Source organism: Electrophorus electricus, chromosome 18 (assembly GCF_013358815.1).
Source record: "Electrophorus electricus isolate fEleEle1 chromosome 18, fEleEle1.pri, whole genome shotgun sequence".
NCBI classification, from domain to species: domain Eukaryota; kingdom Metazoa; phylum Chordata; class Actinopteri; order Gymnotiformes; family Gymnotidae; genus Electrophorus; species Electrophorus electricus.
This window is the reverse complement of record NC_049552.1, coordinates 13,524,159-13,541,658: the sequence shown is the minus strand read 5'-3', so window position 1 is coordinate 13,541,658 and position 17,500 is coordinate 13,524,159. Positions and strand designations below refer to the sequence as shown.

The window sequence follows — 17,500 nt, the reverse complement described above, 5'->3', positions numbered from 1 at the left end:
TCCCATTTCGGGGGTATCCAGCTCACCACGTTCCTGTATATGATCCCTGCTACTTGGTTGTGTGTCTCAGTGTGTCCCTTCCGACGATGGCGTTTGGCTCTTGACCAGTACCGTCTTGCCTTGTGATCGTCAGTCCAGATGGGTGCCAGTAGTTAGCAGCTGGTTTCTTTGTTCTGCTAGTTGGCCACGCAGAGCTGTTCGTTTCTTTTTCCAGGCCAGTAGTCATGGGTCATGTCACGGCCAGGGGTGGCCCGATTCTTCACGTTCCTGATCTGCTCTCGGACATCTGGTGGTGTGATGCTGACTGCTTCCTGCACTGGCAGAATGTGGTGCTCTGCTTTAAGACCTCTTAACCACCGAATATGGGCGAGTGATTCATTCTCCTTTACACTCCTCCAGTACCGGTCTATTTGAGCTCGTAACTGGGAGCATGCCATGCTTTGATTGGTTCACTTGCGAAGAGGGCGGTTCCTTTTTGGCTGCTGCTTCTTTTGTGTATCACTGCAGACTGGACACCTCTTGATCTTTGCCGTTATTCTTTGTTTAGCAGACTCAACAGACTCAACCGTGGGGCGTCCGTCGTATTTATTCTGTATCCAGGCCCCATTTTGATCTGTATGGTCTTCTGGACATCCAATGAGTTGTTGTCATTGTCTTGGGTTCCAGCCTTTCTTTCTGAAGGAGAATTGGCCCGTGTCTCTTATATCGTAGCCTGGTATCTTGAGCACAACTTCCGCCGTGACACATACCAGTTTGTCGGCTTCGATTATGCTGGTTGCTGTGCTTATCACTGCGTTCATATGTGCTCGCCCGCTGTCTGATGGTGGCTTGCCACTAAACCGGGGGAACCTGCAGCAGTGTCTGACAGTTAGTTTAGTCTTGACCGTCTTCTGCATGTCTGTGGCTGGGCTGCACAGTGTCTGCTCTGCACGCTCCAGCACTCTGGGATGCTGTTAGCACTTTGACCATTCTCTCAGACGTTGTACTTGCATGGTGACATCGCACCTTGAGTTCTTTAGTTCCATTTCCAGGAGGCATTGTTTGACGGTGTCCGTGTGACGGGTAGCCGGTTGCTTGACTGAGTGTGGGTGAAGACCTTCTCTGGACCTATAGCTCCCTATTCATGGCACTGGGACCATTGGAATATTGCAGTGTGATTAAAAAACGTGAACCAAAGAATCAAAACAAACAAACAAACAAATAAATAAATAAGAAAACATAAAAAAAAAAAAAAGCCTGGCATTTTGAGCTTTTTCTGTGTCTTCTCTGCTTCCCTTCTCTGCATTTGCACTGGCAAAGCAGGCTCATCCCGGTAAGAGTCCGAGCGCCGGCCTGCGTGTAGGCGGTCTGCCCTTTGCACATACACAAGAGCCATCCCCTCCTCCGTCTCCGCTCTCTACAATTCCCACCTGCTAAAAATATTACACAACGGATCCAGCATCAGATTACCCAGTAGGCCTGAGAGACACCCCCAAAAAGCTGCGCCCCCTCACACGGGGCCACTTGCTCTCCATCGTAGATCAGGCGAGATTTGCATACTCTGGGATTTGCATACTCTCCGGGATTTGCATACTCTCCGGCTGGAATCGTCTTTTTAGTCATTGATAATGCATAACGGAGGGCTGGATATGACGGCAGTAAATAAAAGAGGGCATGTGGTAATGGTGTGGAGCAATAATGGTTGTGAATTACAGATACATGGCTCACATGAAAGAGATGGGGGTGTGTGTGTGCGCGCGTGTGTGTTGTATGGCCAAGCTGAGTCAGGAAGAATTAGTTTAGACCATTCTTTCTGTCTCTCTCTCTCTCTCTCTCTGTGTGTCTCTCTCTCACGTCACCTCACAGACAAATAACTCTTCAGTTCCAGGCCATGTGCCAACCTCTACCCGCCGAGTGGTCAGTAATTACTATAACAGTGTGTGTGTGTGTGTGTGTGTGTTTGTGTGGGTGGGTGGGGGGGGGTGAACAAAGTGCATTGCCACCCACTCTCCAGCTTAGAAAGCCAGAGCCACTCGAATCGAAGGACAATGCTGATCTAGGACCAGCTCTTGTGTTTACCAGTGTAGTAAGAGCAGCCCTAAAGTCCTAGAGGCGCACACAGGGCCAGGTCTCTGCTCAGGTACGCAGAAATACTTGTTGCATGTTACGCTGTAAAACGCCATTTCAAGTTTACACTTGCATTTACATTTCCCGTAATCCCCTTACTAAAGAGACAGAGCTATTCAACATTGTAGTCAAGAAGTCAAAATAAACAGAAAGGATAGAGGTCTTTCATCAAGCGAGGACCTATATCTGCATATGTGTAGTTGTTTGTGGTTGACTTACTTGACTCAAACGCAGAACTGAGGCCAGTAGTGTCAGCTAGTCAATGCTTTGGTGCTCTGATCCATTTCTTAACGACCACTGATGTCAAAGGATGAATATGAATCTGTCCAGTTTCAGACATGATTGTAAATTCTTTATCTATCAGGCGTGGTCTACACTGTAGTTATATTACAAGGCCAACAGGTTTGGCACAGGTGAGCTATTTACTAAACGCACATGACGCTCTGTCTGAATTTCTCCATAGTTTTTGATGAAATTCGCTTTAAAAAACCAGAAAAGGGACCCTTCAACAAGGATGGCTTATTTCCCAGCGACGGTTCTGTGTGTGCCGCAGATATTGCATCACCTGGAGCGTGAGGGCCACACCTCAGCGGGCAGGGCTAAAGTCAACCGGCAGCCCGCCCTCCAGGGCCTGCAGAGGGGCTGGCCAGTCCGGGGTCCGGAAGCGGTCGCAACAAGCAGGTTTTACCCACGGTGCAGCTGGACCGTCTGGCTAATGTTAATCACGCGCCAAGAACAGAGAGCCGGAGCCCGTGGTCCCGCCAAGCCGGGCTCGGGGACAGAGGGTCCGCGGGCGCGCACCCACCCACGGCGAGCCCCGGGTCAGGCAGTCGGACAGGTGCGAGGTCAGCCAGGGGGTCTCCGCAGGCATGGTTCTGCTCTCTGACATCTGGCAGGGACGCGGGGCGGAGAGGCAGCCAAGCCAGGTCACCTGGCTCTGGCATCGAGGGGCTAAACGGAAACCTGTCAGTATTCCAGCATAGCAGCAGCCTGGAATCTGGCCTGGGGGGGGCAGAGCTTGACAGTGGTGCATTATCTGCACTTACTGACCTGGCGTAGTCGTCGTTTCCGTTATTCTATTTTTCTCTGTTCCCCCGTGAGCTAACACTGTATAGGGGTCAGTGAAACTGTCTGGTAGACCAGAGGTCATGACTCTGTGCGTGCGCCTCGACTGATCTGAGGCCTGTCCACGGGTCCCTTAAAGCCTTAAAGCCTTTGATAGGATTCTCTTGTGGTGTAGGGGGGAAGGAATTGAAACTCATAACGCAATGTGAGTGTGTGAGTGTGTGCGAGTGTGTGAGGCAGGCATGTAGGCTTCTGAGCCAAACAGTCCAAACCCATTTCACACGCGAGTGCAGGAGTGTCATTTCCTCTGTCTTCGCTTTCCTACCAGTCTGCTCCTGAGAAATATATCTGTGCAGGCAAACACATTCATTAGGCTAATGCACACATGCAAAATAAGTTTGTTTCCCCCAGCTCTCAGCTTTCAATGATTTATTGTGCGGCAGAAATGAAATTGAGTGTACGCTTATAAGTTATTTAAGTGATTTTGGGGTTGACACAGAGTATTTTTTCCCCACACATCTTCATGATTTATGGTTATTGCTAGATGCGAAACTGAGAATAAGCATATTACCTTATGATAATGTAAGTAATTTGGGTGATTTAGGGGCCGCACGCCAGGCCGTCCACGTGCGGCGCTCTACCCAACAGCTGTCCACGCCACTAAAGAGGTCTGGAGCAGAACCTCACACCTAATTTGGATGGATTTTATGGTCTATGAAGTGTCACTGAATAAATTGAAGGGCCTTTGATAAAAAACTTTTTTTTTCCCTGACTTGGCATCATTCCGACACCTGTGCTTATTTTCCCGGAGCTGTGGCCTCTTTGAAGAATATTACATTTTATTAAGAACATTATATTTTGCATCAACTCCTTCAGCTCGTGTTAGTTTCCGCGTGTTTTGTTCTGTCGGTTGCGCAAGACGTAATTGTATGAATGATAAGACAAGGCAGCTGGTAGCTGTGTCATCTGTTGTTGTTGAATACGGTTTGGGTCTACGATCATATTAGTGTTTATGTTTATGGCTGATTGTTGTTACTGTAATACGATCGAGCCTGGCTGCGTGACAGATGAAGCATTCAGTGCATTTTCCTGTGTGTGTGTGTGTGTGTGTGTTTGCACGATAGCTCAGAGTAACAGTGAAGAGAGAGAGATAAAATCATTCCAGTTGTGTCACTAGTACAGTAATCAAAGAGAGTTTCTGCTCGTGCTGACCAGATCCATCCCGACCGGTTGATTGCAGCAGCTTCATTACAGGCCTCGTTAAGGCCCCTCGTTAAAGTCAGTCATTAAGATCCCTCGTTAAGAACCCCTGGCCTGGAATTGCGTGCGGCTGGCAGCCTCGACTGACCCAAAGCCCGGGGCTAACGTCGGCACCGGCGGAGCCTCGCACGGTGACTACAGCAGCCACGCCCCGCCCGCCGACTGGGCTGTCCGTCATAGGGAATACGCCTTCGCTCCTTGTTACCGCGCCGCGGCGAGCTTCTCTGTAAGAGATCGTGACACTTCGCTCCCCGGCAAACTGCAGTAAAAGCACTGCTGAAAGTCGCAGGAGGAGGCGGCTGGTTGCCACGGTTTCCGTTTCCCCTTCCCCGCTCTCTGGTACAGAGCTCACATGGGATGCATCCGCCGGCCTACTTTATTTAAAAAAAAAATTTTTCGCTTCAAAAACACAATCTGGAAAAGCAATGAATATTTTAATTAGAAAAAACTCTCTACTTTGGCACCAGCGGAGGAAAAATGCTTAGCTGTTTCCACACTCGGGTGCTGGATATCTTCTGTCCCATTTTTCTTTTGGAATCGCGATGTCACACGTCGCCGGGAGGCGAGGCAGACGCATTCTGGCCATGTACAAACGGTAATGACTACGAATGCTGATGCGCTCAAGTGCCCTGAGCGTGACTGGCCGCCAGGGGGCGCTGTGCTGAAAGCCCATTCGCTTTAGCGGGTGATCTGCGGCTCCTGGGCCAGGCCTCCGGCTGTTGCCTCCATCTTCTGTTTGGTTCTCTCTGTGTTTATCTCTCCCCACCTTCGTTGCTTTGCCAGTCTGGTGCCGGTTTCGATCCGCATGGCTCATTCCGATTTGTCATCTTTGGAAACGGATGTTACATTCGTTGTTCACAGCTTTTCCCTGGCTTTCAAATTTCCGTACACTGTATAATTTCTGTGTATATATATATTTTCGTGTTTGGCTATTACTCTTATCCTCTCGCTCTCTCTCTCAGCTACACACCGACATGGACAGAGGTGATGGACGTACCAAGTACGTGCTGCGCGGAGAAGGCGCGGGGTCGGTGTTTGTGATTGATGAGAAGACAGGCAACATCCACGTGACCAAACCCCTGGACAGGGAGGAGAAGGACGAATACCGGCTGATCGCCACGGCAACAGACGGCCAGACGGACCGCGCCTTGGAGCCCTCTTCCCAGTTCATCATCAGGGTTCAGGACATCAACGACAACCCACCTGTGTTCGAGGACGGGCCTTACAGCGCCACTGTGCCGGAAATGGCCAACATAGGTACTGCAAGCAGTGTGTCGCTCCTCCCGGTGAGATGCTCTGGTATCAGTGTCAGTGAGTTGAGTGCGATATATTCCCTTAGCCTTGGGTTTCCATCAAAGACCGCGCCGCACGAGAAGGGCAGATTTATCGAGGTGTGAACTGAACAAAACACCTACAAGGTTGGCTCGCTGACTTCTGTCCGACGGAGCTGTCGTGTAAAACCCAGAACAAAAACAACTCTGATTTTCAGAGGGTTTGAAAATTTGACACTTAATTCATTCGTTAAGCCACTGACCCTGTGCTCTCTTGAAAGGAAATATTTGCTTCTGTTTAGTTTATTTTCTGTTTTGTCAGATGCCTGAAAATGTGTGGACTACTTGTCTGGACAGCGGCATGGCACGGGAATAATTAGGCTAACTTTCTTAAATCTACTGCAAACCTGACAGCATTAGCGGCATTCGGGCAGAGAAGCTCGTGCGCATGCGCTGGGGGAAAAAAAATTAAAAATCCGGTGTGTCAAAAGTGTAAACGGATTAGTTCACTTCCAACATTTGGATCCGTTCACTCCATCCCGGCGCATCACTGCTAGGAACCGTGACCGGCGCTCCGGCCACCCATGGGTGGATTTCGGTGAGCCCTGAGCGTGTTGCGTCAAGCTCGCAGTGATTTCTCTCATGCGCTCCTCTTTCACCTGCCCGTCTGATCGTGGGTTCGCGGCCGGGCTCGACAGCCACCCGCTCCAGCTTATGTGCTTCACCTTGCTACCACAGGCTTCAATCTGCATCCTTAACTACCTGTGATAGATCAGGAATCGGCGCACCCTCGCCCAACTCTCTGTCTCTGTAACACTGTCAGCTCTTTGATGTTGGAAAACAGCAACAGCTGCTCCCACAAATCCCTTTTTCCCTCTTAGCTTGTCAGCTGGTGTCCCATGGGAAGCGTGGTTCTTTCTCTACTGTATATGTATTCCCCCCCCCACCCCTCAACAATTTCCATACTTCACATGACGGATGACGGTCTTTGATTTATTTGGTGAGGAAAAGTCTATATCTGTCAAAGGCGGAAGACGGAAACAGGACTTGCGGGAGTGAAGCGGGACGCGCGCTTGTCGGGGAGGGGGGGATTCTGGGAGGGGTCAAAAGGGAATTGGAGACAGAGATGACGAGAGATGACGTGAGACAGACAGTGCAGTGAGAAGGAATGTAAAGCAGCAGGAGCGCAGGATGGAGGGAATAAAGCATTTGTCACACTGCAGAGAGAGAGAGAGATTGAAGCAGAGATGGAGAGAGAGACTGAGGGAGAGAAAAAAAGAGTGGGTATATTGAATGTGTCAGTCGGTATAAAATTGTGTCAGTTGAGGGTACTTGTTCTTTGGCGACCAAGAATTCCATGAGGTCCGTGCGCTGTTGTGTACTGAATGCTTTATGTTTCTCTTTCTCCCCATCTCTCTCTCTCTCTCTCTCTCTCTCTTCCTATCTCTTTCTTTTCCCCTCTCTTCATCTCTGTCCCTCTTCCCCAGGCACGTCTGTCGTTCAGGTGACAGCCACCGATGCGGATGACCCCACCTACGGGAACAGCGCCCGGTTGGTCTACACACTGGTCCAGGGTCAGCCCCACTTCTCTGTGGACCCGCAGACAGGTGGGCGTGTCTGCCCCGCCTTCCCCGGTGCTTCCTGCACCCCCTCATCCTCTCCTCTGTCCTTGCACTTTCCAATGGATCGCCGCCCGGGGCTGCGTGCGTCTCCAGTAAAGACAGCCACGCCCAGACAGCAGCGGTGACGTCCAAAGTGAAACTTGCCTGCTCGAGTACCTGATAACTGGGGTTTTAATAAAATGTTTAATAAACCGAAGCCAGCACCCCGGCTTGTCTATCCTGGCTATTTTCGTCCTCTTTTCTACATTTAACCTTCTTCGAGCCACCATCGTCTCCCTCTCCTACCTACATGGCTCCTTATCCCAGCTCGCTAATCCTCCTCAGCTTGGCAGGAATGCGTTCGCGCGAGCGCGTCCGGCGCGGTGCAGCGAGCCAGGCAAGGGGTCCCGTTTCACGGCAGCTGGGAAGCTACAGAGTGGGAGATGCGCTTCAATGAGGGCTGGAAGTGCTGTTAATCGAGGCAGTTTGACCCCGGAGGGGGTCAGGGACGTCGGAGGCCACAGTTCGGCCCTCGGGCCGCGATGCGAGCCATGGGGGGGGGGGGGGGTCGGCTGCGCATAGGGCAGGTGGGGGGGGTTCGGCTGCGCATAGGGCAGGTGGGGGGGGTTCGGCTGCGCATAGGGCAGGTGGGGGGGGTTCGGCTGCGCATAGGGCAGGGGGGGGTTCGGCTGCGCATGGGGCAGGGGGCGCGAGCGGCGGGGCGCGCGAGCGGCGGGGCAGCTTGAGGAGGATGGGAAGGAGCAGAGAGAGGAGCTCGGCGTGCCGCGCTTGCGTGACAGCCGGCGCATTGTGCCCCCGTCTACGTGGATAATGGACTTCCTTTGTGTTTTGATTCCATTCGGCCGCCTTAATGAAACCTAATTAATTTTGTTGACATTTTGAACCCACGCTGATATGAACAAGAAAGCGGGTTTTTTTCCTGCAGGGTTTTGAATGCTAATCAAGTATGTTAACCTAATTCTGTCCCGTATGCATAGCATGGCGTGCTCCTGCATTTACTCATTAGTGAAAGCTGGAATTCTGAGCCGTAGTGTTCCGCAGGGTCATCCTCGGTCTGCGTATTCAGAACTAAATGACCTAAACTGCCTTGTTATATTTTATGTGAAATATAGCCGACGTAGCAAAATGGAGATGGAAATGATTATTTTCTGCTAGTTATGAAAAATCGCTCGAGTTTTCTGACAGTATGAAGGTTTGATATTGAGAAGAAGATGTCAGGAGGTTAGTCTCTCCCTCTCTCTGCCTCTCAGGAGATTACTCCCCTTTTCTCGCTCTGCCTCTCAGGGATTTTGCGCACGGCCGTCCCTGACCTGGATAGAGAGACGCAGGAGCAGTACCTCGTGGTTCTTCAGGCTAAAGACATGGGTGGCCATCTTGGGGGGCTTTCGGGGACCACCACGGTTACCGTGAGACTGACGGACGTCAATGACAACCCTCCCCGTTTCGCACAGAGTGAGTTGCGCCTCCACGACACGCAACACTGTGCTCAATACAAACACCGCCCTACGGCGCGTTCATTCACAAACAGTAACCCATACACCTTTACATACACACATGTATACAAATACATAAGAATACACACATACATCTGCAAGACATACATGAAAATACACACATGCACGAGAATGTATACATATACACACAGATACATACACAATTATACACACATGCATACACAAGTGCACATGCAACGAGGCAAACCATTACGTGCGTTTGTCCTGCCTTCATAACCTCGCCACACCTTGCACACCCACCCAGACCACACTCTGCTGAACATTAAAGGACTGCTTTGTCAAACATGGCTAAGAGGTTTCCTTCCCTGCTGATTGGACGATGGCGCTGGGAGCAGGGGGGGGAGTGGGTCAACTCAGGTCGAGTTCCTCCAGCTCAGATGCACGCTGTTCTTAGGCTTCTCCTGAGCCTCGTTATACACACACACACACACACACATGCACTCACGCACACACACATGCACACACGCTCACACCCGCAAACGCATGCGCATGCAGCCTGCACTCACGCATGCATGCAGGAACGACCCACATGCACGACCAGGTGCACGCACGCACACACACACACATCCATGCACGCACTCTCTGTTTCTCATTCAAACCAAGGAGCATATGGAACAAAACTGTGACTGATAAAATGATAAGAATGTGTGTAAAGAAGAAAAATGATGATTAGTAATCCCAAACTGCTTATTTGACATGTTTTTACCATACGGTGCATTACAGTGAGAGAACTAGTGTTTTCTTCTCCACAGAGCGCAAAGGAGTCCTGCCGAATATCTCAGTGTTCAGGGAATTTGAGCTTTGCTCCCCTCTGATTCGTGCAAAACCCACGAGATATTTACGTTTACATATACAGAACTTTAAGAGCGCTCTGTCATCAAATCGCGGAACGCTTCCCAGCCGGTGCAGTAGCTTACCGTCCAAGACACTACTGATCTAGGTCACCGCAAGATACAGGAGTGAAGGCTGACACCTGGAAAGAATGATGGGGGGAAAAACAAAACAAAAAAACAACACGCTAGAAGGGTTCAGTTAAACAATTCATCAATTCATCAACTCATCAGGCAGTAGGGCATGACCTCTATGGCGGCACCTGCTCAGACAGTTGTATGAGATGTGCTTTATTCAAATTTATATGCTGTTCTCACTCATGCCCGTCTTCTCCCACATTGCACTGATGTGACTTCTTGTCGCGTCATTAATTTCCCCTTTATGTGCCTGGCTGAGTTAGCGACTCCATCTCCCACGGAGCCCTCCCTGTTCCGCACGCCGATCCCGGGAGTGGGTGCTCCGTGTGCCGGCGGAACAAGGCTGGCGTGCAGCTCCGCTTTTTGGTCCCTGTCTGCAGGATTGTCTGCGGGGCAGGTTTTTTTTTGTTTTGTTTTGTTTTGCAGGACGTTCTGTTCGCCTTGTCGTGGGAAGCGTTGGAGACGTGGGTGCGACTGCAGGAGACTCTGAGCACCAGAAAACAGGAAAGAAAACAAAAACCGGATAAAACGGGTTAGGAGTGCGAGGCGGTCGCAACCGGCAAGTAAAGAGTCAGAAAGCACAACAACAGCGTACCACCCAGATCAGAACCAGAACTAGAACCATGGCTCAGATGTTCAGCAGCGCCCTCTAGTGTTCAGGAGACAGTTCCGTCAACAGGTGAAGGTTCCAGAGTGTGTTAATGGATGCGCCACTAACAACGATTAGGAGCACGAAGAAACAAACAATAAATATCTTTTATATTATGCTTAATTATATACACTTCGGGAGGTGTGATAGACAATAAATTAATATACAATAAAGGGCACTTAGTGCATAGAGTGTAAATATTTGGTTCATTTACAGCCCTGTAAATACAGACCTGTCAGTATAACAGCATAACTGAATTATTTTTTTGACGTTTGGTAATACATCACACGAATGGGTAACGTACCCAACCATACTAACGTTTCTAAACTGGAACCTGCAGTTCTTGTGGCAAACTCCTTTAGACAAATGTGTTTTGAAAATATTTGCGGCGCATGACCGGTGCACAGTGGGCTTTTGTGTATGTTTTTGACAATGTTGATGAGGTTTCAGTGGTTAATCGCTAAACACATTTGGAGAGTTTCGAGCCTTGGAGTCCTCCAATTTTGGCTCAGGTCATTTATTTTGGACTGGGGTCATTCTGCTTGGTCTGGGGTAATTTATTTTGGACTGGGGTCATTCTGCTTGGTCTGGGGTCATTTATTTTAGACTGGGGTCATTCTGCTTGGTCTGGGGTCATTTATTTTGGGCTGGGGTCATTCTGCTTGGCCTGGGTTCATTCATTTTGGACTGGGGTCATTCTGCTTGGTCTGGGATCATTCATTTCTGGACTGAGGTCATTCCGTTTGTTCTGGGTTCATCCTGTTTGGTTCACACGCTGCAGCTGTTTGCCGATGACGACCACGGCTGCAGACCTGTGGGAAAGCGACGTTTATCTTTGAGCCTGGAGGCTGCTGGACCTCATACATGTTACGCTGCTGTCTGCTTAAGTAAATCGCTGCTAGAATCTGCTCTTTTTTAATCTCAACCTATCGGGGTGAAGCCCCCGGAGGTCCTCGCCGCACCGCACACGCAGGTTAAGCTCTTGCCAAAGCCTGTCCAAAAATAAAATTGCAGTGGACAAAGGTTTGAACTGAAATGCATTGCACACATGCTGCCAGAATGAAACATGACAGCGTCAGAGATAGCCCACATTAGCGCTAGAGTTTCTATTAGGATTTGGCTCACATCAGATGGTGTGAGGCTTCAGATGGAAGGCACTTAACATATTTGGTTAAAACAGGATTAATTACTCTGCCTGTACACAGTCTGTGCCAAGCATTCAGAAGTGCCATTGTGGTTGCAAATTTTGACTTTGTGGCAGATAATACTTTGCGAGTATTTAGAATTTAGAGCTTCACCAAACAAGTTTCAGTTCCTTGATTAGCTTATTTCTAAGATACAGGTGTTCTGGGAAATGCTGCTGTTTCCTGGGATGTGGCTGTGCTCTGGATTACCAAATAGACAAATTACTGTCTCTCTCTCTCTCTCTCTCTCTCACTGACTCTCTCTCTCTCTCTCTCTCTCTCACTGACTCTCTCTCTCTCTCTCTCTCTCTCTGTCTCTCTCTCTCACTGACTCTCTCTCTCTCTCTCTCTCTCTCTCTCTCTCTCACTGACTCTCTCTCTCTCTCTCTCTCTCTCTCTTGTTTTCCTCTGCTCTTTTTTCTTCTCTTCTGCCTCTCACCCTCATTTCTCCGCTGCTCTCTCTGCTCGCGGGCGTGTGGGTTATAACACTACCGAAGGCAGCCTGCCCGCAGTTCCGCTCAATTACAGCAAGGAGCATTAAAGCTCTGTCCGGACCCGGCGAGGTCAGCTCTGCCTCTCGCGCCCGCCGCGCTTAGCGAGCTGAGCGGATTAGTTCAGGGCCGGCGAGGGCGCAGGCAGGGGGGAATACAGAAAATCCTCGTGCAGGTGGAGTTTCGCTGTACCATTTCTGTCTTATCTCCGCGTCCTGCGACAAAAGAGAGCGAAAAGAGCTCTCGGTTAATTAGCGGAACGCAAAAGCAGTCGGAATGGCACACGTGCCGGGTGGCGCGAATTCCGTGGCGACCGCGTTTGCGGGTCGTTGGAGGCGATGGTTGCGGATGTGCCGGCCCGATGGGTCCTCGTGCGGAGTGAACGCAGACTCAGCTGTTGGGCGTGCTGGGCTGGTTTTTATGGTTTTTTAACGGTCTTAGATGGCGCGCCGGAAGGGGAGCTCATGGTGGCCGTGTGATGGATGGCTACGCAGATGACTCTGTAGGCACACCGGATAAGATCGGTGATTCTTTTTTTTTTTTTTTTTACGTCTCGACAAGTTAAGAGACACGATGCGGAGATGCTTTGATCATAAATATTGGCGATTTGTTTTCCTTAAGTACGTCCCATGTGGAGAGGAAAGAGACAGAGGGAAGGCTGTGTGGAGAAAGCGATAGAGATTAAGACCAGAGAGGAGAGGAACGAGGGAATGATGAAGGAAGAAAAGGGGCAGAATGTAAGAATAGAGCGAAGACATGATAATGATGGTAATTTGTCCCCCAGACAGGGAGGGAGAGGCTGGTGAAATGGAGGAGGGACAGCTTAACCCAACTACACGTCTGGAACTGCTTTATTTATGTGTGTGTGTGTGTGTGTGTGTGTGTGTGTGAGCAAGAGCGTGCTCAAGCTTTTGCATCATCCATTACACAAGTGCACACTCACTCCATCTGTCTCTCTGCCTTGCCTCAATCTCTCTTTCCCTCTATCACACACACACACACACACACACACACACACAGGAAATGGAGGAACTCAGAGGTGACATGCTTTGTCATCTACCTTCAGGGCTAATTCTTTATTTCTAACTCTCTCTAAGGCTGCGTTCATACTGCAGGTGAAAAGAAGTCCAATTCATTGCCCAAATCCCTTTTTTTTTTTTTTGGCCTGCTCGTTGACAATATCTTGTAAATGTGGCTCATGTCCAACGTTATTCTGAACGTACCGCACACCTGAGCCGACCCGCACGCGTGGTGGGACGGCAGAAAGGTAGAACAGTGCTCCCTGTGACTCCTTCATCTTGTTGTAACTTCAGCCAACCATGGCAAACACTTGTTTAATGTTGATGAGGCCAGCTGGTGACAAATTATAACGATGCAAGAAGGTAAAAGAGGTCACGGCCTGTAGCGCCGGCTCTTCGTGGGGTCACGCCGGTTGCCGGAGAGGAGTTTCTGGATTTGTGTGACGAATGTCAAGTTGGACGGATATGAAAGTCAAATAAATTCCCATTGCCGCGTATCGGATTCATATTGGATACGTGTTGGATTTCAGTACAACATATCAAAGGCTTACGTCACACAGCGAGCCAGAATCTGATCTTTTTCACAGATTTATCATTTGGGCGGCAGTGTGCCCGGCAAGAACCACACTGAATCTGATTTGACATTTTAAATTCCAAAATATATGTATCCGAAATGCAACTGTGCGATAATTCCAGATCGGAATTCATACGACTCTTATGTGCATCCAACTTGACGTTCATCATATTTTGAGGCCAAGGTTCTGACAGGAAAGCAATGTGCACGACCACCGACGGCTGGAGATGGTCCTCTCTGACGAGGTAACAGGCACGGTCCCACAAAGAGCCGTCGTTACAATCCTGGCCTTATGCACCTCCTCGCACTCACGCTGATTCATTTCTGGATTTGCAGCTGGGCCCCGCCGCAGACTAACGTGAATGTTAACTTTAGGCTGACTCTGTTTTGACTGTTTTCGTCTGGATGAGCCCGCCACGTGAAGCGTTGTGCGTTTACCAACGCAAATCATTTGCTCTCAGTCGGTCATAAACTGCATTCGTTAGAGAGCAATTATGCTCTTATCAAGCCGTCCTTTGTACTGATGTGTCTTCGAACATTCACTGGAAGTGTCCCCTGTCAAGATCACTACATATTTATTCAGATCTAAGGCTGCGGTCGTACGTACCGACAAGGAAGTGTCGTAGTACAGCTGACAGCTGAGTGCAACAAAATTCAGCCGATGGGAGAAAGGCTGTAGTACCTGTCAGCTTTTTTAGCGAGGGAGACCAAAAATGGGGAAAAAAAAAAAAAAAAAAAAAAAAAAAAAGATTTTACAGTCAATCAAACTGTAATTGATTTTACAGCCCAGGCTAACTCATGCTAGACTTAGCTACCATGGGAGACTGTCCCCTTGCTTTAACGGTTCACGCATAGCGCTTTCTGTCTATTGCGTACATGCCCAAAATATTTGAGGAACGGGGAGGACCGCCTCCTTGTAGAGAAGTTTCCTGGTTCTTTAACGCATCCGATCTGTGCTGAAGTTTTTAGTCGCTGATTACAGTGCCGGGGCTGTCACTTAGACATTGTTGTTGTCTCAGGGCAACTATGTAGTGAAATTAGGATATCAAGACAGTGTCACTAAAAAAATCACTTACAGTAGCTTTAAGGTTGTTTTGGGTTTTTTTTGCCTCTAGGCTGTGGAAGCATTGGTTTTTATACTGGTCTTCAGTGCATCTATCCACCCACCAAATGTTTTTCAAGTTAAGTCACACACACACACACACACACACACACACACTATATATATATATATATATATATATAGTGTGCGAGAGAGAGAGAGAGCTTTTTACAACAACCATTGTCACAAAGCTTTAAAGCAGATTCCAAGCCCCAGCGAGCGAGCCAAGGGCAACAGTGGCGAGGAAAAACTCCCTAGAGCACGAGGAAGAAACCTTGAGAGGAACCAAGACTCAAAGGGGGGGGGGGGGGCATCCTCCTCTGTTTGACATCAGACACCACAACATGAACAAAATTAGTAATAAGGACAAAATAAGTAATAAGCTCACGTAAGCAGTGGAAGTCTAGTCTGGGTTTCTAGTCTGGGTTTGATGAGTGTAAGTGTGTTTGAAACCCGTCTGAACGACTCAGGAACAGCTGAGCGGTCAGGAGGTGGGCGGAGCCACGGAAGGGGAAGGGGTCAGGAGGTGGGAGGAGCCACAGCAGTGACAGGTCGAGGTTCAGTGTAACACCGTAAAATAAATGTGTAAAATAGGGGAATATAATGTGCAAAGATGGACTTCGACAGATCCAGCTATGGCAGCACAGCTACAGGGAAAGAGCCAGAAGAAAACTCAGGCACGTGGGCACCCTGGAGCATCAGCACTCCACCACTCTCAGTCAACAAACCTGAGTGACCAAAGAGAGGTGAAGTGACACCTTCGTAACATCCCAGTGTATCATAACATCAATGCCCACAGACCCCCAGATCTCATCACCAAAGATGAAAGGTATTTAATAAAACGCCTGACTAAACAAACAGGTTTTCAGCCTAGCCTTAAATATTGAGACTGTGTCTGAGTCTCTAACATGAACAGGAAAGTTATTCCAAAGCTTAGGAGATTTATAGGAAAAGTCTGTGCCCCTGAGGTAGATCATATCCTAGGAACTAATAACCTTTTGATTGACTCGAACATGGTGCATCATAATAGACCAAGACTTCACCAAGGTACTATGGGACAAGATCATTCAGTGTTTTGTAGGTCAATAAAAGTGTTTTATAATCAATATGAAATTTTACCAGGAGCCGATGCATTATAGACAGGAGTAATATCGTCAAACTTTCTAGTTTTAGTAAGAACTCTGGCTGTGGTACAACCGGATAGTAAGATATGACAGCTGTCCGCGCTGGAAGGGATAAATGCATTTCTATATGATGTACTGACAGTAAACCTCTAATCTTTGCAATGTTCCTGAAGTGTAAAGGGCACTACTAGAAATAGTATAGGAGCTGGGATCCATAATTACACCTTTAACTGTTAAACATGGTTTAATTAGCAGACCATCGAGGTTTATTACATAATGAGCGAGCGCCCCCCTGGCAGTCTGTGGGCCAAATAGGAGCACCTCTGAATTGTCAAGATTAAGTGCAAGAAAGCTTCTCAACATTCAGTGTCTGGTGTCCTCTACACATTGCTCAGTAATATAAAGCTGATATTTGCTGACATATAACTGTCATCGGCATAGCCAGCATAGTGTTAACAAATCATTTCACCCAGAGGTAACATGTAGAACGGTAAAAGCAGGAGCCCTAGAACAGAACCTTGTGGGATGCCAAAACTAATCTTGGTGTATGCTGAAAAATCACCATTTATATTCATTAAGGCTATTACCTTAATCCCAGTAAGATCTTCAAGTGTATCTAGTAAAATGTTATGATAATTAGTATCAAATGCCGCACTGAGATCAAGCGGTGTAAGCGCAGAGACGACAGGTCATTAGCAACTTTAATCAGCACTGTCTCAGTACACTGATGAGGCCTTAAACCCTGACTGAAAGACTTCATGTACCTGGCTCTAGATTCAGGTATAAGCTTAGCTGCTGAGCTACACCTTTTTCTAGGATCTTGGATTCAAAGGGAAGGTTTGAAATCAGCTTATACTGATTTAATAACCACTGACGTAGGTGGAGGTTAGCTTTCTCGATCAGTGGTTTGGTAACTACTACTTTGAACAACTTATGGACATATCCCATTTCCAAGGAGCACTTTATTATATTACATAGAGGTTGGATTACTGTGGCTAGTGTTTCTTTAAGAAAGTGTGTGGGCAGTGAGTCTAGTAAGTATATGGAAGAATTTGAGAAGGAAATTAATGATATTAGTTCAGGCTATTGGATAGGAGTAAAATACTAATGTCTCTATTTACATGGTTGTTTTGATCTCTGTGTAATTGCCTCAAGGCACTTTAATACTTGGAATATTATCTGTAATGTTCTTAATTAAGTCATAATGTCATTACTACTATGTGATGTTGGAATCTGAGATTTGGTGTCAGTTTTATTCTGAGTTAGCTACTCCTTTTCCTGCAGCTGGTCCGATTGCGTGACATTGCATCGGACCGTCTCTGACTCGTGACGTTCATATGAACACATAAAGAAGTGTCACCGAGCGTGAAGGATTCAAGGCTGGGGTTGCATGTTTGGATGGGCTGTTGGGGTTGGGGGGGGGGTTGTTGAGAGGAGATGCATTGGGCTTGTCTTGCCCATTCAGACAGCTGTAATCGTTTGAACTGGAATAGTTTCCAGCTCACGCCGAGTTCAAAAAATGCTTTGTTGATGAGGGGCTTTTTTTGGCCT

The 17,500-nt window shown here is 48.3% G+C and overlaps 1 protein-coding gene across 1 annotated transcript in view; it reads left to right on the top strand.

Annotated features, from left to right (window-relative positions):
• Positions 1-17,500, top strand: part of LOC113590262 — a 97,782-nt gene that overhangs the window by 49,789 nt on the left and 30,493 nt on the right. The window contains exons 3-5 of the mRNA XM_035536480.1: positions 5,394-5,688; positions 7,190-7,309; positions 8,609-8,776. Of these exons, the coding sequence (XP_035392373.1) occupies positions 5,394-5,688; positions 7,190-7,309; positions 8,609-8,776 (583 nt within the window). The remainder of the gene's footprint in view (positions 1-5,393; positions 5,689-7,189; positions 7,310-8,608; positions 8,777-17,500) is intronic.